Here is a 24,260-nt window from a genome sequence, read left to right on the forward strand (position 1 = left end):
CCCATCTCTCACTCTGTGGAATAAAGGGATTTGAACCAGTGCATCATCTCTGGGACATTTTACAAAATTCCTGAGGCTCCAAGACCAATCTAAGTGCTTTATCATTTATTTTCACTTATTGCCTATTGTTTTTATCTATGCCTTATAGCTAATTTACTACATTTGCACTGTTTTAAAGCAATTTACTGATTAACTGCATTTCATTACTGTTTTACTGAAGGAACTGGCACATATGTCCATACCCACATCAAAGTACTATACAAGCATTTATATAGCTGCATGGAATTAGGAATACCGATAGGACAAATTATCCACCTCAAGGAAGAATAAACCTGTCTGGTGGACATCTGAAATAAATAAACTCATTAATAAAAGGGAAAACATTGCTGTCTAGGACCAAAAAGAAGCAGGTGCCTAATTGGAAGCAATCTCTCCTTAGCCTGAACAAGCAAATAAGAGCACTAGTGAAATACTCAAAAGCAAACTTTGAGTCCAAACTGGCCACATCTACTAAAGACAATCATAAGGCCTTCGTCACATATGTCCGCAATCTCACAGGATACACTCAGATCTGCTCAGAAGTGGTGGCCACATACACAAATGCCATAGATATAGCCAACCTGCTGGCAGACAGGCTCAGTGAAAACTTCACCCCTCTGTCCCCCATTAGTAAATCAGGACATTCCCAGCACCTGCCCCCTCCCAAACCTCTAGGGAGTAAGTCATCACTACCCTCTCAAAGGCAAAAAATGCAGCCTCCATGGGACCCAATAAGATCCAAGGCTGCATCCTATATGAACTCAGGCAGGAGCTTGCAGCACCATTAGGCACCCTATTCAACCAAAACCTAAGTACCAGTTTCATCCCAGCCCAGTGCAGGACAGCCACTGTCATCCCTTTGCACAAAGGTGGAGTGTCCACCGATCCAGGAAATAATAGACCCATCAGCCTAACTATCCTGATCTGCAAGGCAATGGAACAGATTATCATGGACCTCATTAACAAGGACATTGGGAACCTCCAAACACTCAATCCCACACACTTTGATTTTGTCAAGGGGAGGTCCTGCCTGTTAAATTTGGTCAATTTCTTTGAGACAGTCACCAAAGCCATGGTAGAGGGGAATACAGTGCACACCGTCTACCTTGACCTGGCCAAAGCCTTCAATACTATTCTCCATTCGAGTATAATAGATAAACTCTCTCAGCCAGGCATCAATCTGTATGTTATCAGATGGCTAGCAAACTGGCTCACTGATAGAACCCACCTAGTAAAAATAAGGGAAGCCACTTCAAGCAGTAGACCCATAATGAGTGGTGTACCCCAGGGATTGGTCTTGGGGCCTCTGTTGTTTGGGATATACTTTTCTGAGGTGCAGGCCAAAACCAGTGGATTATTGCTGACCATGTTTGCAGATGACTGCAAGCTGGGCACTGTCATCAATTCCCCTAGTGATGTGGACATCCTCCAAGAGGGTCTCACCCAAACAAATGACTGGTGCCAGAAATATGGGCTCAAACTAAATGCCAAACAATACATCATCATACCCTTTGGGGAGAGTGACATCCCCATAAATTACCACATTAATAACAAGGTCCTAAGCATGCAATCAGTCATGAGGGACCTGGACACCCAGGTTGATAGCAAACTGACTTTTGACCACCATATTGCCTCCATTGTACAGAAACCTTTCTACATGGCCCACCTCATTAGTAAGTGTATCTCATCCAGGGACAAGGAGGTCATAACATCCCTGTATTCTTCCCTTATAAGACCCATTATTGAGTACAATATCCCTTTTGACATGTACCTCACAAAGCACATGCAGCAGCTGAAGAGACCACAGAGGTTCCTCACCAGGAGAATCCAGGGCCTCAAACATCTACCCTACACTGATAGGATAAAAGCCCTGTCCCTCTACTCAGTCTCATACAGACTCCTCAGAGGTGACATCTGTCTGGCATACACAGCAATGTCAGAACCCGCCTTGATGGGACTGCTGCATATCTACAAGTCAAGCTCCACTCGAGTAACCTGCACACACAACCTCAACCTGGTCATGTGTCATCAATAGGACTTGGTTGCAGGACAGATTTGTGTCCCAGAGACTCCTCCTTCTGTGGAATAGACTCTGTCTCCATGTCAAGCAGAGTACCTCATTAACCCTTTTAAAGTGTAATCTGGATAACTGGATGGGGAACAGAAAATATACCCCTGGGATTCTACCTGTGTCCCTGCTGGACAAGGCCATCGAGTGCTGACTTGTCAGAACATGGGCTAAATTCTTGGCTAGGCTTGTATGGGTCTCTGGGCTAATAGCCTAGTAACTTCCTATGATACTATGATCCTATGATCCATTTGGTTACTGGTAGCAGAGTCACCAGCTAGGGTCCTGATGATACAGGGGGGATGTCTAGCATAGAAAGATATTGTATTACTTGCTCCCTAGGTAGATAAAGATTTCTATTTGAATGCATTTTTTTACAGATTCTTGAGATCTCAAATCTCAGAAAGACTGAGCTATCTAAACCTGAAACATGCTATCACAAAATTGCTTGTTTTGCTGCCAGACTACACAATAAAATCCACCACTGCACTGCTCTAAAACAATTACACTCGCTTGAACTTCCAAACTCACTAACACTCAACCAGCTAGCTATTGCCCACAGCATCCTATACCAACCTAATGCCTGTCCTGCTCCAACACAGTTAGTACAGCCTTACAACACTACTTGCTCCCTCCGCTCATCTAGTAAGCTGCTAATAGAAGTTAGGAAAGCCAGTAACTCTTTTGGTGAATCCTTATTTTCATATCAAATAGCAAAAGTGTGGAACCACACTCCTCAACTCATACTTAATACCCCATCCACCTCTAAATTGAAACTCCTTCTTAAAGAACATCTAACCAACAACTGGCTCTTTTCCTGTATCACCCCTGGATAATTCTCTTTCCATATTGCTCTGTCCTGCTATGCAACTTATCTTTACTCTGTCCAAGCAAGCTTCTTGTATCTACCAATAATGATTTGTATATATAACATTGTTGATTTTATTAATTGTACAAAGTCTTACTGCATATAGTCATACCTGTTTTTTGCTTTTTTACTACAATTTTTTACATAATGTATTTTTAGTAATATGTATTTCATGTATTTTTATTTTGCTTATGTATATCTATTTTTAATTGTTCATTCTAATAGCTTCTTTTCCTTTTATGGGCCCCCCATGTCTCTGCTGAAAAGGGGCCACTGGCCCAGTCAGATTAACCTGGCAAACAAATGTAAAATAAATAAATAAAACCTGAATTATAGTTTAAAGTATGATTTAATTTGTATTATATAGTATCTGCAAAGCAAATGGAAACTTTATTATGCAAAAGCCTCTTAAGTTGTAACAGATAAAAAAAAAATAATCTCTAACAAAACATATTTTGTCAAAAAGTACTACAATAGCAAATCCTATACATTTATCTTTATTAAAACACAGATCACAGAAAATAACCTCTACTCTAACTCTTGAATGATGGAGTTATCCTGGTCTGTCATTTTATAATAATAGCTAAATCATCTACATGCATAAACATAACGGAATCTGAACATTATTAAAACAGTCCATCTTGCTTCATCACAGATGGCTTCATATTCTTCTAGAAAAGTATTCATTGCAATACCAAACAAAAACACTTAACAGGCATTCTTCTTTTACTCCCCTTCATAATTTTGTTCTCCTGCCAATGTGACCATTCACAAAAGGCTGAACCCAACTGATATATATATACTCTTAATGATATGTTTTAATTTAGTATTAAAGCCATAATATTTACTAGTGTTCCATAAGCCCTCATGACCAACTGTGGAAAAAGCCCTTTGAATAAGCACAAAAGTTGCAGCCTCTTTTTATCATTATTTCTAATCATTGCTATAATTTCCATTGTTAAAATTAACATAACTTAACTATTTTTACCTTTCACACAATAACTGATTTAAATTTTTTAGCTCATCTTTCATGCACAGTTTTACAAAATAACTCAGTTTTATTGGTCTCCACTTTGCAAGTTCTTGTTTGCCACTTTTCTTAAAAATATATCTAATAATTCATTGACAGATGTAGTAAGCATCAGTTCATTGTTCTAACTATTCATTTGACATGTTCATAAATATCTTTTTATTGCAAATTCATATTTTTATAAAACATATACATATGATTTCATTCAGGCCTGAGGATGAGGTTACTTTTACATTGGCTAACATCTTCTCTAATTTAGGTATACTAATTTTTTCTAAAACGTTATTCTCTTCTAACAACAGTTTTCTCCTTTCCAAATTTTCTTTACTACCGTTTTAATATCATACATTCTTTTGACATATGTTTCCCCTTTCCCTCTTATCTGTAACTGTGAAGTTACTATTCTACCATCTATTTTAATGCTTGCTGCATAACACTCTTCTAGAATTACTTGTTTACTTAACCATTGTGAAATTTCTTGCTTTGTGCCCTGAACCACATATTTCTGTTTTTCCAATGATAAAGTCACTTTTTATGGAGTTAATATTGTTAATTGTTTCTCTTTTTCTAAATAGTTATGAGAATTGATGTTAAGTAAAGTATCCTCTTATTCTTTTCATATCTTCCCATATATATTTTTTCATTATAAATTTGTTTTTCTACCTGAAGAAAAATTTTTTTCATGCTTAACTTTATATATCTCCCAGCAATGAGTCTACAAAATACTAAATTGTAATAAAAAAACTTTGTTTCCACAAACTTCCTGAATTGCATTTCCATTCATTTGCATCAACTATTCAGATGACCATGTTTTTTACACATTTTCCTGCTTTTATAAATATGCTATTTTCTTGAACGTTGAGTAACATAGCCTTATGGTCTAAAATTCAAATTACCAAAAGTTTAGATATTAGTAACACATAATCATACGAATAGGCAAAATAATCTGTTTCTGAAGTCAAATTTCCTCTTCTATATGTTGATCCCAAACTTTCTCCTGAACATAAATGTCCGTACTTTAATATGTCTCAATTGTTTTATTTTCATTTGGAATTTCAGTTGACAATTCCAATCTCCCTACAATATTATTATAATAACCATTTCTTACCATTATGAATACATTTTCTTTCTGTTCTATTTGTGGTAGCATATCTTATTATCAGTCTCAAGACATCCATTCGAGTTCATGTGTCATAGATCAGTAATATAGCTGAAAGTTCTATTACTATTACTGTACTATACTGGAATTAACTGAAAGCAAGTGAAATGAGACTGAAACAAAAGTCTTTACCTGTTAATTACCAAAACTCATGCTGAAGAAGTGCCAGTCTCTCTTTTATGGGGCAAGTTTTGTGTACTTTTCCGAATGAATTCTCCAAACACTGTAGTTCATTTAATAAGGCTTTATTAGATGTTCACAATATCCAAATACTTTCTTCATTAACAGTGCTGATAAACAATAACAGTCTGTAGAAATGCTGGGGTGTTGATTAGTATCCAAAGTTACTGCACGTCATTGTCCTGAACAATGTAAACTAAAATAGTCTTTATTTGACCTGTCTTCTGTACTTAGAACTGACTTCTCTAACTGTATCTGAAGTATATTTTAATAATACCAAAATGCTGTGATGCTTTACATGCCGTCTTAGCTTGATTCCCTTGGTTTCCAGGCCTGGTCTTAATCTAACATTCCATTAAGGAATGATTTGTAGCTGGCAAGATTGTATCTTTCCCTTGACAAAAGAACATTCTGTATTTCTGTATTTTCTGCACAATTTATTCTTATCTTTCCTTTCTAATGAACTGTCTTTCTCTGAAACTGAATGCATACATGTCTGACTCAATATTTCAGGCCTTATTCTACCTAAATGTACTATAGTGAATTTACTGAAAATACCCTAACTCTTACAGTTTTTTTTCATTCAATCAAATACTTTTAACTCTTATTGTAATAAAACAGCTATTTCATAGCATAAAACTGCTGCAATACTCCATGCAATTTTTACCCCACAATACTTGTGCAACTACTGTAATACAGACAATTTATTAATATCAAGTAAACACATTATATAAACTTTTAAATCATTACAGAAGATCTGAAATAAAAAATGCTTATATTTATTTATCATAGTATTTGCATTCAAATGGCAAAGTAAACTTGCTTTTCCTTTTTGAGCAGTTTTTTTAATATTTTCTTACATTTTCCTTTTTCTGTCCCATTTTCCTATAGTGCTATATTTTCCCTTATTAACTACCCTGACATCAGCTTCTAAGCATTCACTCACCTTCATTCTGTCCCATCTGTTTCTTCAACTGAAGAAACACTCAGCATAACCCCCCATGAAATTAATTTACTTTTTACAAAGTAACAATTTGTAAATCTCTAATAGAAATATATTTTACTTTAAATTTTTTTTATAAGAGAAAAGTCAAACCAAAAATGGTCTTCACTTTTAAACTTTTACAAACTGTTCACAATTTGCTTTCACATGCCTTATCTCTCCACATTGGGAACATTTTCTCTTACTACAAGTTTGAATTAACTGTGTACTAGAGACACAGAAGAAACATGTTTTGGGATGCTTATAATGTACATGTGCCATACAACCAGCTTTATTTTCCTTCTGTGACTTTGTGTTACTCAAACTTACAATATCCCATTCTAAACATTCCTTTCATCATACATTTTATTAATTTCAAAAACATTTTAACAATAAGTAAGAAAAAAAATCAAAGTTTCATTATACATTTCAGGAGTGGAATAGTACAATCAGCATTATTTTAAAGTCAGTGTTCATTGTTTGGTAGTTGAAATTTGAGTGTGGCACACAAAGTTGTTTTAGATCATATAACTGCTGAAAATCAGCTGCAGCTGAAACATTTTCAAAAGTCACATCACAGAAGCTTTACCTTCCAATATATATATATATATATATATATATATATATATATATATATATATGTATATATATATATATATATGGGTCTGCTGCTTTACATCGAAAATACACTTTTTCGAAATAGACCAGTCAATCCTACATTTCAGTGAAAGTCCACTTAAATGAAAGTGCACTTTCGCTTAAGTGTAGTTCCCCGGGCTACCCAAAAAACCCCCCACTAAAACATGTTTTTGCAGGGGGGCAAGGCCCCCCTGCACCCCCCTACTTAAATATACCAACTCCGAGATCACACTACAGCGAGGAAAAGGGAATATTCCCATTCCGCGCAATAGTGTGACTGCCGAAGTCAATGTTTGAAGTTTCACTACTTTGAACAAGTCGACTTTGTGAGGTGGGGTTCAAAGTAATGAAACTTCGAACATATTGACGGATCCCATATATATATATATATATATATATATATATATATATATATATATATATATATACCTTAATATTCATTGCAGAAATTTTAAGTGACAGCATTATCTGTCTATCATTCTTTTAAGTTCTAACAACACTTCCTATTCAGCATGTTCCATCTTAATTAAATGATCATTTTCCAATTTTTAATCATTTTACTCCATGAAATCGCATTTTCTCTTTCAGGGTTTTCTTCATTTATCATATTTTTCCATCTGTCAATAAGCCATCCTTGTTCACAATTGTGACAAAAATGATATAATTTTTGCAGCCCTGCTACAGTGACATTTTTCTCTTGTTCCATGCATCCACCCTATTACTCATCACAGAATACATGCATAAATAGATACATACAAACATACAGATATTTCAAGCACTGGCATTAATGCCCATCTAGCCTGCTAATATACCAAAACAGTTCTTCTCATAATTAGTGTTCAGGTTGTTCTTAAAAAACTTCTAAACTAGTGTATGCTTTAATGTAATTTGATAGTCTAGTCCATGCATCAGTTGCCCTCTCAGAGAACTAATCATTACACTTCTCAATCCTATAAAATCTTCTATATAGGTTAATTATCCTTTGCTGCATTTTGATAACACCAACAATTCCCAAAGGTAGTTGCCTCTAAATGCCCTATATACCTGAATAAGGTCTCCTCTTAAATATTTATATGAGACACTATACAATTTCAGATACTTTAGTCTTTAATAATAACTTAAATTTTCACATCTATGGATGTCCTTGGTATGTTGCCACTGTACTCTTTCTAGTTTACTCATGATTGTTTTCTTTTAAGGTTTCCATATTGTTATTCAATACTCAAATTTGGTTCTAATGTAATTAACAAACAATAACTTTATCATTTCTGATTTCTTAAACTTTAGAATGTTTTTATACACCTATAGTTCATAATTATCATTATACAATGACTGGCCATTAACATTCTAAAATGAGCACGCTGATTGGCCAGCCCAACCAGCGTGCCCATTGTAAATCCGAGAATATACCAAGTGAAAAAGGTCCGGTCACCTGGACTTTTTTCCGTTGGTATATTCTTTAATTTTAACTTTTATTTTCCAACAAAACTAAAAATAAAATTTGTAGTCCGGACTCCAGACATATGAGAGAGACACCATGCAGAAAATACAAGGGAAATCAGGTACACTGTTTAAAACTAAAGACGTGTACCTGATTTCCCTTGTATTTCCTCCATTGTGTCTCTCTCCTACCCTAAACTTCCAGAACTTCTTTTTTTTTTAAATTAAAAAAAAAAAAGAAAGGAAAAGCAAAGCAATGGAGATCTTCTTTTCTTCGTTGCTTACTTTCCCGAACACTGATGTACTGGGTATGCGTGGGAATGCAAGTCCCATACGCATGCGCAGTACATCAACAAAAAGAAGCACCATTATACAAAAACATTATTTAAGAAAAGTACGTTTTTTCTTACATAATGTCATTGTATAATAGCAATAATCGAATCTGTGGTTGTGATATATTGAAATTTACCCACGGTTGGCTTTATTTAATCACTCAGGCTTTGCCCGCATGATTAAACCAAGCCAGCCATGGGTAAATCTTCAATATACCACACTGACATCATCGGTTATTGCTATATTAACCAATTGATTGATATGATTAGAAATTATTAAAGTTGCATCTACACACCTACCCATGTCCTTAAATGACTCTACACTGTGTGCTGTATTAAATATTCACCTTTCAGTTTATGTTTCTCAAATCTCATATGCTTAGTTGTTGATGTATTTATTAACATATTATTTTCTGTGCCCAAGTGGTCAATGTAGTCAAGTTCTTTTGCAGACATGCCTTATCTGTAACGCATGTAATCAGTTTACCCAATTTCAGGTCATCTGCATATAGACTGTAGAACACTTCGGATGAAAAAGTTAAGTCTGAAAGATACAATCTAAATAAGTTATGTGCCTAGGACAGAGCCTTGTGGGACACCCTGACTGTATCCAAGGATTTCACCTGTCCAGTTGCTGTATGATACTTGCCCTGTCCTATTTGTAAGCCATGCGCTATCCATCTTATCCAGAGTACATCAGTACCTAGTTGTTCTGATTTATTGATCAGCATTTTGTTTATGACCCTATCAGATGCTGAAGTTAAATCTATACAAATTACATCACAACACAATTTTTCATTCATAGCTGTTATTATATTTTTATAGTGCATGTTAAAGATGATAATAGATATATTTTCAACATATGCATGGTGATATATAGTCTCCTCTTAAATATTTATATGAGACATTGTACAATTTCAGATATTTCAGTCTTTCACAATAACTTAAATTTTCACATCCATGGATGTCATTCGTACATTTCCACTGTACTCTTTCCAGTCTCAAACTTTCCAGTTCTGACAATAACTTATCCAATATTAGCTTTTCCATTATTTTTCCACAACATGAAAGTTAACTTAAATGTCTGTATGAGTCTGGGTTTGTCCTACTCCCCTTTCCCTTAAAGACAATTTTAATAAGTGCATGTCTCCAATCTTCAGGAATCTCCCCATATTTATATGACCTAGTAAATAACAGATTTAATGGTACTGTAAGTTTTTTCTGAAGTGTTCTCAGGTCATTATTACTAATTCTGTCTTCTATCTGTGCTTTGAATGGATCCAGTTTGCATAGTTCTTTTTCAAGATAATCTAATTTGATTTCAGTGTCTGAGGTTACCTGGCTGTCACTAGGACAACTTATCTTCCCGTTTGTGGAGCCAAACTGTTTTGCATAAGATTTTGTAAATATATCTATAATCTGTTGTGTCTGAGAATACATTTTAGAATCTACACACAGTTTATCAATTTGTGTGTCTTTACTCCTTCCACATCTTATGTTTCTATAAAATGGTTTCCTATCATGTTCAATATTTATATAAATTTTCTTCAGACTTTTCTTGATCTTGTCCCACACTATACTTAATTTGTTGTCTAGCTTGTTTACTTCAGGTTTTCAAAGTTGTAGTTCAACCTCTTTTCCATTTCTTATATTTTTTTGTGTCTCACCTTAATCAAGTATCTTGTTCTTATTGAACTATATCCTCCTGACATTGTGTGCCTAGATCCTGATATTGATCATTTTGTTTTCATTTTTTACATTCAAACAATTTCTTTTTCAAAATTTTCTACATTTCTTCCACAGTTTTTTCACTGAATGCATCACTCCAATTAGTTTAACATAGTGAATGTTTTGCTTCTGTACAATCTGTTATCAATCTTCTGTACATTGGTTTAGATTTTGGAGCAGTGGTGCAGAGGTAGCATTGTCACCTCAGAGCAAGAGGTTCTCTGGTTCGATTCTCGGCTGGAGTGCCTTCTGTACAGAGTCTGCATGTCCTCTCTGCATTCGTGTGGGTTTCCTCTGGGTGCTCCGGTTTCCTCCCAAATTACAAAGACATGCATCTGGAGCATTTGTCTCTCCCCAGTCCTCTGCTGAAAATTGGCTTTGTTCCAAGTTGGACTTTCCGGGTCAACAAATGTTAAATAAATAAATTTCAGTTTATTAGAATTATCTACCAGCAAATTAACCTTTTTAACATCATGATCACTGCACATCAACAGTGATAAAACTTGACATGAAGTAACAATAATTTATTTAGGAACACAAACAATGCCTAGTATGTTCCATTCCCTAGTAAGTTTTTTACAATCTGAAGCAACTGATGTTCCTAAACATACTCTGTGCATAATTTCCTTACTAATGTTATTGAATCAATATTGTTCCAGTCTGTTTTTGGTAAATTTAAGTCCCCAGCCTCTATTATTCTTCCCTCTTGTGTTTGATGCAAGATATGTATTAATTCCTCTAGGTTATCAGCACTTGACTTTGGTGGTCTATACTGTCCAACAATTGTTATATGTTCCAGGGTTGTCTTTATTGTCACAGTTACACAATCTATAATATTGGTGTTATCAGTGAACATGTAATAATCACAGGTCTCCTAACTATCTTTAATCCCTGTCTTAACATATCCACCTGCTTTTTTGTTAGAATGTCTGTTGCAGTAAAAACATTTATACTCTGACAGAACTGGTTTCCTATCATTGTTCTTTAACCATGTTTCACAAACAATAACATATGTCTTTTAGGAATCTAATACATTTTCCCATAAAAAAAACTTTATTATTAATGTTGCTAGCATAAACAACCTTCAGAGATGCATCAAATGTTGCCATATGTGAACTGTTAAATTTTCAGCCTGGCAAAAATCCTGCCTTGTGTTTGTCATACATTACAAAATATCTGCTATAAAAGTTCTCTTCCCTTATCTTAATACGTGTACACCATCCTGTCTGAACAGGTGTACTAAAATTAGACTCGGTTGCTCTACACATTTCCATTTTTAAAATGGGACATTTTTGCATGTAGGTATTTACCAAAAAAATCTTTTGTGAAAAAATATGTCCCTAACACTTGTACAAGCTATGGTATCTAAGAGGGCTGAAAGTTCCCTGCTAATAGTCAGATAGTCTTTTCAGATGAGATCATCTGTACTGACATGAATAAAACAGATCCATACTTCCTTCCATTAAGGTATTCTAAGGCCTGCCTCACAACCCCTATTTTTGCTCCTGGCAAGAATGTCACAATTTGATGTTCATTATCTTCTCTGCAAATGTAAGTATCAGTAATCTCCAATTACAAGAATATATTTTCTGATCAGATATGAAGAGTCTTTAACTTCTAATTCAGTGATATCTGCTCTAGCAGTTGTTACAAATGAATGAACTTCATCAGTCTCAGACTTCTTCATCCCACTGTTTTCATTGCTTATTACATTTGCAAGCATACAGTTCTTAGGTCAGCTTGCTTTGTACCTTCATAGATAGAGTCACGTTGTCAATGTCTGTTTTTCCCCTCTACCAATAGAAGGAAATGAGTAGTGGGAACTTCCCTGATGCTCAGGCCAAATTCCCCATTGTAGTATAAATTAAAAATTCAAATAGATTGCCTGGAGTGGAGTGGTATCCTTGTTTGGCAGCTAAGGCTAAATGCATACAACAAACCAGACCTAAATTATGTATGCTCTGTCCAGAACATACTTCAACTTAAAAAAAACCCTCAACCACAGAACAATTTACTAAGGTCTACTCAGTTTGATCATCTCTGCATACAAATGTAGCTCCTGGCAATCACCTGATTGTCCCATGACCCCATGTATCCTCCCCCTAACAGAATCTCCACCTGGCTCATGATTTGACTTCACCTACAGTAGTAACATGGGAGATCAATACCATTCTGAGAGAAACAGAATAAGGCTATATTGTTGTAGTATTATATACACAGTTTTCAATGACCATATCTGACCCCCCATTTACAGACAAGGTACTGTATCATTAGTGGAAATACCTACTAGACAGAAGACTGGACCAGCTGGCATGGGTACCATTTTATGTGGGATTTGCTATCACAGGAACCCCCCCCCCCCCCGGGCACATTGCCCCTTGTCCCTGTTTATTTTGGTTGGTAATTAAGCAAAGATTTGTGGTATGACACAACATACAACCCAATACAGACCATACAACATAAAGGATCTAAAAATGTGGAATTTAATTACCCCATGGTCATGGTGCATAACTTCAGACAGGAGGCACCATTATAACATAGCCTAGGAAGACAATAAACACAGTAAAATAACCCCATAGAAGTGGGATAGGTAGACAGATAGTCATGTAGATGGTCTTCAGCCAAGATGAATAGGCTCTGCAGACACCTTCCACTTAGACCAGGGTCAACTAAAAATCAACGAATCCCCCTACACAGTTTTTTAGACTCTATAATTGTGTTTTATATGTTAATAGTTTGCTTTTTCTTGATTTTTGTAATCATATGTTTTCATCTACAGTAATCTGAAGAAGCTTCCCACTTGGAAGAAAAAGAGTGTTTAGGATTTCCAAATAAATTTTATTTCTTCCTTGAATCATATTCAATATCTGGATAGTGGGAGTTGCAATAAATCTAGACATTATCTTCCTTGACTCCCTAAGCAACAATGACAGTAGTGGACCAAGTATAAAATAAAAATGAAAAACAAAAATGATTTCTTTATGCCTAATGGATAAGTGGGTACTGTTAAGGACATTTTTTTAACTCTGGTATCTACACACATCTTAAAGTTGTTATTCAGTATATTCTTCTGCTTGTAAATAAAATGCTTCCTGAAAAGGGGATCACAGAACATGGTAACCTCATCAATCAGTCTCCATTTTTTAATAAGGGAGTTTATTTTCTTCCAATCCAAAGCATATTTTCTAACCAATGAGATTTCCCATCCCATCAACCAATCATGCCAGGTAGCCTGGTGCACTCCCCCCTTTTCAAGAGGATTTAAGCCACTGCACACTAGGAGTTTATTATATAACAAAGTCTTTTATGATGAAAGTGCTCATAAAGAAATAAACTGGACAATTTAAACCAACAGAAGGATCTTCATGAAGGATTAATTTTTTGTTACTTTTTACTTTCTAATAGTTAACAAGTATTTAAAATGAAACTAGAAATGCAGTTTATAGGTCAGTCGGATTATAGTCATGTACCACTGATACAGTTTACAGGTCAGTTGGATTACAGTCATGTACCACTGATACAGCTTCAGGTCAGTTGGATTACAGTCATGTACCACTGGCTCACCTGTCCGTGCTCCTAGTAGTATAAATACTGCCTCAGGTCTCCCTTGAAAAGAGGTCAGTAGCCTAGTGGAACTAACTTAGTCAACAAAGGATAAATACAAATTTAAAAATTAATTAAATAATTAAAATAAAATAAATCAGCTGTTCTTATAGGATTTAGTTCACATTGCTACTATTTTCAGTTGATCTGGTTCATCATGTCATTTTCAGTATGAGGCACAGGGCAAAAAGATGGAAATGAATGCACATTATAAATTAGGGTGCCTACCTATGCAGCCAAACCCAAACATAAGAAAGTGATACTACTCATTTTTTAGGCACTGGTGAGGCAGCAGCTGAAGTCTGCAAGTAGTTGTGGAGATGTTATAGGGAAAGGAAGGTCATAATATTGGATAGAGTTAGAAATAACAATTAGGGTGGTAATGTGAATGGAGGGAATTATGTGTACAAAGGCTAAAGAAGCACGACCTTTCACTAGAAGTAGTTGTAGAAGTATGGATACATTATCAGTTTAAAAGGCATGTAAAGACAAAATATAATCCAGTTACAATGAAAATGAGGAACAGGGTAGAAGAGGGTATATTTTTAATTGATCAGGAGGACATAGCTTGATCAAGATATAAAAATACTTCAGACATGTTTCATGCAGAAAAGGGTAGACTGGTGATATCATTTGCTGCATTGGGTGGTCGATGCTAAGATGGTCAAGATCTTTAAAGCAGGCTGTACTTCCTGGAATGTTGTGGTGGCAGAGGGAGTAGCTACTGACATAGGTTAGTTGAAGCACTTGATATAATTTAGCAATACTTGATATAATTGAGCAATATAATTTGATTTCCTTACTACTTTACTCATATGTTGGTCAAAATCCAGGTTATTATCTACATATGTACCCAAGTCCCTGACTGCTTGTTCTACCCTTAGGGAGTGTGTTATTGATAAGGTAGATTCCTAAGATGGCTGACTTTCCCAACAGTACTATTATGCATTTTTGATAATGTGTTTTAAGCTCTGGCTTTAGCAGCAGTCATTTTGTCTATCTCATCCATTCCTGTAGAAAGTTATCAATTTAGGAGGATTCTGTGACTCATCCTAGTTTGCAATAATCTGCAAATTTGGTGAGCCAGAGACCTACTAACATTGGCCGTGACTTCCAAGAGGTAGATGCCAAAAAGGAGCAGACCCAGCACAGATCACTAAGAGACTGTACTAGTGACTGGCTTGTTTGTGGAGGTGGTCTCCCTTATCCTAACTTCCTTGGTTTTATCTGTGAGGCATCTGGCTATCCAAAGTGTAACAAAGAGGTTTATATCTATAACCATTTGTTTGTTTATGATGCCTGATTAGGATATTGTATTAAAGGCAGATCAAGGTAGGCTGTATGCATCATTTTGCCTTCATCCATTGCCTTGGTGACCTTCTCAAAGAAGTCTACCAGGTTGAGTAGGCATGATCTACCCTTGACGAAACCAAACTGGGTTGGATCCAGTGTTTGAATGTTTTCTATGTCCTTATTCACTTCCATGGTAACTATTTATATGGCTTTGAATATGAAACTAGTCAGACTTATGTCTGTAGTTCCCAGTGTACATTGATGGCATGCCCTTGTGCAGAAGGATGACCATTGCAGTTCTCCATTTGCATGGCAGAAAGCCTGTCTGTAGGATATTGTTAATCAGTGACTCCAGTAGCCCTGAGAGGTCAGGTTTCAGGCTATTTAGGAGGAATCTTGGGATGTTATTGGGGACCATCAATGCAGTGTTTTTGGCCTTAGATGGTACATCTAGTAACTGCTCCCTAGTGATGGGGGAGGGGTTGTTTTATGATATTTCTTGGGGGGTAAAATTTGAGCTGAATTATTTGGCCATTAGATATGGTATATCTTCTGGCTCTATGTAGGTGGCTCCATTTACAGTCACTTCTGCACACTGTTATGTACTGCCTTTGATGTTTCAGACATAGCTAAATAAAGGCTTGTGGCTGTCCTTTGCCTAGGAGACCTCACTTTTCATTTTAGTAGACTTAATTTTCCCTCTTAGCTGTTTGTTTTGATTGATGAGGCTGTTTTTATCATCCTGGATGTAGCTTTTCCTTGTTCATAGGTTCATAGGTTTATAGGTAGGTACTACGCTATTGGCCCAAGGGCCTACGTAAGCCTAGCCAACAAGGTTCCCTGGCTTACGCCACCCAAGAAAGTTATTTTCCTGTGCCACTGTTGAGCAGAGACACAGAAGTGATCCCCGGCGTGTATTTCCTATTTCCCTTCCACTCATCAAGATTTTTCTTGAAGAGTGCTAATGAAGAACTTTGCTTGACATAGATGGGTAGCCTGTTCCAGAGTATGGGAAGTCTCTGGGACAGGAATCTATCCCTCCAGCACGTCCTGTTTATTGTGGTGACAAGGTTTAGGTCCCTAGAGCATGTAGCTTGGTGGGATTGGGATTTCTTTAGGTGTAGCATGTCCAACAGCTTTAGGTTTGACATAGTTTTATATGTTAGGCAAATATCACCTTGGAGTAGGTGATATGCTACGGAGTAAAGCTGGAGTTTTTTGAGGCAGTCAGTGTAGGGCATTTGTTTGAGGCCAGTAATCCTCTTTGTGAGGCACTTCTGTGGCCTTTCCAGCTGCTGCAGATGTCTTGTGAGGTAAATTCCAAAAGGGGCGTTGTACTCTATAATGAGTCTAATGAGTGTCGAGTAGAGGGGAACAATGACCTCTTTTTTCCTGGATGAGAACCCTTTTATGATGAGGTGTGCCACATAGAAGGACTTCCTGACTACTGTGGGGATGTGACTATCAAAGGAGAGACTACTGTCCACCTGGGTCCCAAGGTCTCTTATCACACATTCGGTGTTAAGTAGATTGCTGCCTATTTGGTAGTTCATGGGTACAGAGTTTTTATCAAAGGGGATGACACTGCACTTTTTGGCATTGAGCTTGAGGCCATGGCTCTGACACCAGGAATCGGTCTCAGCGAGGCCTTTCTGTAGGATGTCCACATCATTTGGGGACTTGACTATGGCTTTTAGTTTGCAGTCATATGTGAACTTCATTAGCCAGAGACCTTCTGTGTTAGCCTGTACTTCAGAGAAGTAGATACCAAACAGGAGAGGTCCAAGGATGGAACCCTGTGGTACTCCACTTGTCACTGCTTTGAGGTCAGATTTGGTGTCTGCAACTTTTACAGTGTGGGTTCTGTCAGTGAGCCAGTTGGCAACCCATCTTGTGATGTAGGGATTTATACCTAGTTTAGTGAGTTTAGCTATAATTCCAGAATGGGGGATGGTGTTGAAAGCCTTGGCGAGGTCAAGATAGGCTGTGTGAACCACCTTACCCTCATCTATGGCTTTGTTGACTGCTTCAAAGAAGTTGATCAGGTTCAGGAGGCATAATCTGCCTTTCACAAACCTGAACTGGGTGGGATCCAGAATTTGGAAGTTACCAATGTCTTTGTTTATGAGTTCCATGATGATACATTCAATGGCCTTGCAGACAAGGCTCGTCAGGCTAATAGGTCGATAGTTCCCGGGATCAGTGGTGGCTCCCCATTTGTGGAGTGGGATAACTGTTGCTGTGCGCCATTCAGTGGGCACAAAGCCTGATGCAAGGCTATTATTGAACATGGTGCTTAAGTGGGGAGCCAATTTGTTCTGAAGTTCGTGTAAAACGCAGTCTGAGATGTTGTCCGGTCCCATGGATGCTGTGTTTTTGGCTTCCCAAGCAGACAGATACTGGATCCTCTTAGAATGACACCAGAAGCTTAGCCAATTGTTGAAGTCAATCATTTTGTCCTTGTACTGTGGTATCATCCGGTATCATTTTGTCCTTGTACTGCGGTATCATTCATCTTGGCTATAACATTTTTCTTTTGTTGTACAGATTGTTTATATTTGGATTCCATAAGAGTAGTTTATATTTTCATTTAGTTCAGAGTTTCTGTGAACAATTCTGCAATGTCAGCTGTATTTGCAGGGTTTGGAGGTGCTTGAAATTTTAACAGCTTATCACTTTATAGTTGGAAGCTTGCCTTAGAACAGTTCCTAAGTGTTATAATGTTGGCCAGGTTGACAGAACTGATTTTTATTATGAAGGAGGCAGTTTTATGGTCTTAATAGAGAGGGCACTACACTAGGGATTATTAGCATTCTCCTATGTTAGTGAGTACCAGGTCAAGTATGTTTACACCTCTAGTATGCGTTTGGATTATGTGGGCCAAGATATTTGTATTTACAAAGTCCATGAATCTCTGGGCCTCTATGTTTGGGGTCATGTAAGTATCCCAGTTTATAGTGGAGTAATTGAAGTTGCCCGTGAGTATGGCACTAGATTGAAGGGTGAAATCATCCATTAAGTGCAAGTATGAGTTATGGGTTTCATGGGTCATAGAGGGTAATCTATGGCTTGCAAGGATGTGATATGAGACTTTGCCTATGGAAATCTGGACATGGAGATGATCATTGTCCTGTATGGCTTGTCCTGAGGTGAGTTTGTTGTTAATTTAGATTGAGACACCTTCACTTTTGGTCCCTGCCTTTGCAGTAGCTGGCCTAAATGTGTGGAAGGCATTGTATCCCTGCACTGCCAGGGTACTTTCAGCAGACTTAAACTATGTCTCAGTAACTACACAAATGCCCACATTTTCCAAGGAGGGGAGACCCTAGAAGGAATGGAGTTTCTTGTTTAGGATCCTGGCATTGAGTAGTAACACTTCTAGATTCCCTTGGGTTGGTTTTGCTATGCCAAATGGTTTGTCTGTTTGACATTGCCTAAAAAGGCACTAAGGAGGAGGCCATTGTTTTAGCCAATATTCAAAAGCCTAGAGGGGATGGTACAGACCATCTTTGGCAAAGCAACGTGATCTGTTGACCATATCTGCCAATGTTGACAAGTATTGTTTCCCCTTCTAATGACACCAGAAACTAAGGCAATTATTGAAGTCAGTCATATTTTATTCATATTATGGCATCATCTGTGGTAAAGGTAGAAAGCTGCTCACTGATAGGCACATACTAGCCTGGGACACATAGTCTGAGAGCTCCACATTGTCTGTCTTCATATAGTCCGGGGAGGTACATCTCAGGTCATTTACACCCACATACTGGTATTTGTGGTTATTGACTTGAGTGGATGGGTGATTTGGTAGATCCTAGTCCCTGGCAGACAACTGACTGTGATTTATCTCCTTATTCAGCATGGTGAGTAGGAAAGCATTATGTTACACAATGAAGTCTCATCTGACTAAAATATTGGATAGTATATTGGCTTGCCTTATAAGCTTTGTATCTGAGGCTCCAAAGGATGTGCCTGTATGTGTTGTGTTGGGTACTGTTTTAGTGGCATGCATTTTGTTTTTTGTAGGACAAATGTCTAGGAGGTCGTTGGGGTTTAGGAAGGTTGCTTTTAAGTACCTTAGCATATGTTGGTCTATGTGATGAGCAAGCACTATCTGAGGTGGGTGTAATACTTATGTTTCTCACAACCTGATTTTGTTATTTTGACTGATTTTGTGTGATAGTCTATCCTGCTTTGACACTGTGTAATTATGTCTCTCACATACTGTATCCATTTCTCTATGGATTAGTTGATTGCCAGTGAACATACGACAATTCATAAATTCTCTCAGGAAGCCCATGTCTACCATCTAGCTGTGGAAAAATTGGGAAAGTGCCCATGCATGGTGCCAGATCTTTTTAAGTTAAGAATAAAGGGATGATACAGTACAGATTTAAAGCAGGATAACTTGGGTACTGTGAGGATAGAACCTTCAGCGAAACTATGTTTGACTAAATTTGTGCACCGGTATAATTTTTTCCTACCATGAAAAATGTATTTATTTTCATTTGTCATACCTGTACTAATGTGCCTGCTCAGTACTTTAGCAGTGAAAGGATATCAGTGCAGATAGATGCACTACATCAAATGTCAGCCTGCAGTTCTAATCCTGTAACATATATATTGGGTCCTCACTTTACAAAGTTGTAGTGTTTTGGAACAGCATAACATCATGGGGAGTGTTTTGCATGTGTGTTCTGCAAACTGAGTATTGTAGACAGATAATAAGGAAAGACTGAGTGGAATCTTTTTCCCTGTCATGTGGCCATGTTTCTCAACAACACAGGGCTTTGTTATGCCATTCTGTTACATACCATAGGCACAATGTTTGTGAATCCTGCTCTGTGTTTTATGTCTTAATGTGTACATTCTTATAAGTAACACAGTTTGGTTGCTTCAGTAATATTAGCTGCTGCAGTTATTTTATTAGCATATGTTCCTTTCACAATTCTGCAAAAGTTATGAAGATATGAAAATATAGCATCTTCATTGAGAAAATGCATTCTTCCTAATTTCATAGAATGAGAAAACCTAATAATTTTGTTATCTTCCTTTTAAGGTGGGCACTTCATAATGACAAATGCTACATCTTTGATAGCTGTCCATGTGTTTGGAAAGGTTTTGAATACTCACCCAGTGAGATTGTATCTACATCGTGTTATAACTGGTAAGCAGAATTCCTAAAACTGTGATGATATCCAGCATACTTTATGATTTGCATTTTGAATCTGCAAATAAGAATTTATACTCTGATCAAACCAAACAATGCGTGTTTCATACAATGTTGTAATTATGAAATTAGTCAAAATAAGTTGGTGTTACTGAACTAGGTCAGCTGATCAGACACAACTTTTTGAGGTCCATTCTGTACCATTCTGTACGTTATATATGATGAAACTCAATGCGTTTTTAGGAAATGACACAAGGTTTGTAGTCCTAGGAAATGGACAACCATAATGAACAAACCAGACAGTATGACATTGATTTCTCGTTAAAGCCAGGTAAGAAACAATTCCACTGTGTCAAGGCAACCAGACCAGGCCGTTGAGAAGTGCAGTGTAGAATAATGAAATAGCCATGTTTTGCTCATGCTGCATGTTGCTCTTTTATATATTAAAGCTGCATTTCATTTTTTCATTTAACGATATTTCAGAGCTTCAATGATATACATGTTCGGCACTCCTGTTAACTTTAGACTGACATAATGTGCTGTGATCTAAAGATAGGCAGCCAGAGGGAAATATATTTGTGTGTGTGTGTGTGAGTGTGTGTATACATACATATATATCATATATATATATATATATATATGTATATATATATATATATATATATATATATATATTTATATATCTATGGATAGGTCTACTTCTCTTAATCAAAAGTATATTACTTCGAAAAGAGAAGTAGACCAACACTTACGCAAAAGTGCACTTAAATGAAAGTGCACTTCCGTGAAGAACAGTTCACCGAACCATTAAGAAACACTGAGGAACTGAAGCACACTACAGTGGGGAAAAGGGAATTTACCTGTTTCCCCACTGTAGTGCGATCTCAGAGTTGGTATATTTAAGTAGGGGGGTGGGGGGGGGGGAGGGAGGCAACCTGCAAAAACATTGGCTTGGTGTTCCTGGTCGGTTCATTGAAACGTTCTTCGTGATAGTGCACTTTTGGTTAAGTGCACTTTCGAGTAAGTGTGAGCCTACTCTTCTTTTTTGAAGAAGTGTTCTTTTGATGAAGTACAGTAGATCCATATATATATATATATATATATATATATATATACATATATATATATATATATATATATATATATATATATATATGTGTGTGTGTGTGTGTCTATGTACCTCTTCTATACACACACACATATATATATATATATATATATATATATATATATATATATAATATGTGTGTGTGTATATTTATATATATATAAAACTAACAGTGGAAGATGAGAATTTTAACAGGGAACTTAATTCTTTTCATAAGGATTTTAATGGTTTGGGGGTACATTAAAAGAGATATAAATGAAAATATGAAGTATATATCTAAGATGAGAAGTGCTGAGGCTAGACCATATTTTTCAGAACTGGTTAGTTTAGCACAAGAGCCTGAAAAAGATTATGGTACATGACTTCTTTTGGATTTTACCAGTGATTCAAGAAATGTCATGGAAATTATAAAAAAAAAATAATAATAATAACATTGTCAGGTGCTATTAACTAATGAAACTATCAGAGAAATAGTAGGTCAATACCATAAAGTTAAATATAAAAACTGTAAATCACTTAAAAGGAAGTTATATTATCTGAAAAATACTTCGGAAGTAGTGATGGTTGAGCATAATGAGCATGTATTTAGTACAAATCCCTGTGGACTCTGCAGTTATTGCGTGTCTATCTCACAGCGTCGAGCAGACTATTAACTGAATGCCCTTTTATTGACACACTTTAAGTGTAATACAAAACCCAGAACAGCCACAAAAGCAATTTTTTTTCCCAGGGGAAAGAAATCTCTTGGCCAATACAAAAAAAAAAAAATTCAGACCGTACAAAGTGGGGGGGCTTTGCTGTGCCGCCCACACATCCCCTAACTGAATATACCAATTCTGAGATTGCACTACAGTGGAGGAAAGGGCAAATCCTTGATGATGGCAAAGTGATTTTTTTCCCTTGGGAGAAAATTTGTTGTTGTGGCTGTTTGGGGTTGTTGTATTTCACTTAATATGTGTCAATAAAAGGGCGTTTGTTTAACAGCCTGTTTGATGCTGTAATATAACCCATTATTGCAGTTTTATACAAACAGGAGGAGTGTTTATACATCTGAACACAGGGAGGCAATATTTCTTTAAGCTAATAGCAGATTGTGGCACCAGTCACATAGTGTATGTAGTATGCTGCCAAATATGCAGTAAATTTTATGTAGGTTAAACAGATACAGACCTGCGCATTAGAAAACATGAACACGTTTATAATATTAGGACTGGAACATGAAATAATGCTTTAGCTAAGCATGTTAGAGAAACTAATGAATCACACTGCTTTAAGTTCATGGTAGTAGATAAAACAAAAATCACCTTGAGGCAAAGGGACATAAGAAATAAAACAGAGCTTAATGAATCAGAATGGATTACTAAATTACAGGCAATGGAAGGCAGTGGTCTCGATGATAGGATTCATTTAAAATCCAGCTAACTACCCACAAACTGCATTGAAGGCCATAGCCTACCCTGTTTCTTTACTGATAAATAGATCCATCACTGAACACAGCACTCCATCTCTGTGGAAACCTCCTACATCATTCCCCTCCACAAAGGTGGCCCTTCTACCGACCCCTCTAACTGTCGACCTATCGCAATCTTGTCACCCCTATTAAAGATTTTTGAAAGATTTCTCCACTACCGACTCCTTACCCATCTCCTCACCAGTAACCTACTATCCAAGTCCAAACCTGGGTTTCGACTATCACACAGCACCACCACTGCCTTAATCAATTTCACCAACACCATAAATACACATAGAACTCAAGGCCAACTAGTCTCTGCCATTTTTCTAGACCTATCTAAAGCTCAACATGGACAATGCCACCCTGCTCTGGTTCAAAAGTTACCTAAATAACCACCTTCAGTCAGTTAAAGGGCATGACTCCCTATCCCCACCCCTCCCAGTATTTTTAGTTGTTCCCCAGAGTTCCATTCTCGGCCCCCTACTCTTGAATATTTTTACAAACCAACTTTACTTATCTACCTGAAAAGCCGAAATAGTACAATGCGCATCTAATCTCCAAAAGCTCCAACAAAATGCCCAGGAATCCTTCACAGAAATAGAAAATTGGCTAAATAAATCACAGCTGATAATGAACCCAAGCAAACCCAACTCATACTATTCCACCCAACAAAGACTACCAACCAAATCACCTTCACTATATTCTCAGCAGACAGGACTCCATCTCTCCAGTCGCAGACGCCAAATTACTAGGGATTACAATTGATCAACAACTAAGGTTTAACAAATATATGTCCCAGGCCATCTCCAAAGTGCACAAAAAGGTAGGGACCCTATAACGCTGCAAAAGTACCTTACTTCCAAATCTAGAATTGCCATAGCCTGAACCCATCTCTTAGCTACCTTACTTTATGCATGTCCAGTACTAACAAATCTAAGTAATACCAACCTCAACAAATTATCTACATGTTACCTCAAAATCGCCAGATTTACTACTAATGCCAAATTTCACTCCCACTACTGTCATTCCTTACTTACTTTACACTGGCTTGAGCTCCCCAACCTATTATGTTTCCACCAACTCAACCTTGCACACCAAATTCTCTACTATCCAGAAAAAATCCCTGCCCTATCTGGACTTCTAAACTGCTATACTTCAAACTGACAAT

At 36.9% G+C, this 24,260-nt stretch overlaps 1 protein-coding gene across 1 annotated transcript in view; it reads left to right on the forward strand.

Moving 5' to 3' along the window:
* The window catches only part of OTOGL (otogelin like), a 3,472,886-nt gene that overhangs the window by 1,318,418 nt on the left and 2,130,208 nt on the right, over window positions 1-24,260 (forward strand). Inside the window, exon 24 of the mRNA XM_044088067.1 lies at window positions 20,421-20,528. Coding sequence (XP_043944002.1) covers window positions 20,421-20,528 — 108 coding nt within the window. The remainder of the gene's footprint in view (window positions 1-20,420; window positions 20,529-24,260) is intronic.

This window comes from Protopterus annectens, chromosome 11.part0 (genome assembly GCF_019279795.1).
Source record: "Protopterus annectens isolate FY-2018-M chromosome 11.part0, PAN1.0, whole genome shotgun sequence".
NCBI classification, from domain to species: Eukaryota; Metazoa; Chordata; order Ceratodontiformes; family Protopteridae; genus Protopterus; species Protopterus annectens.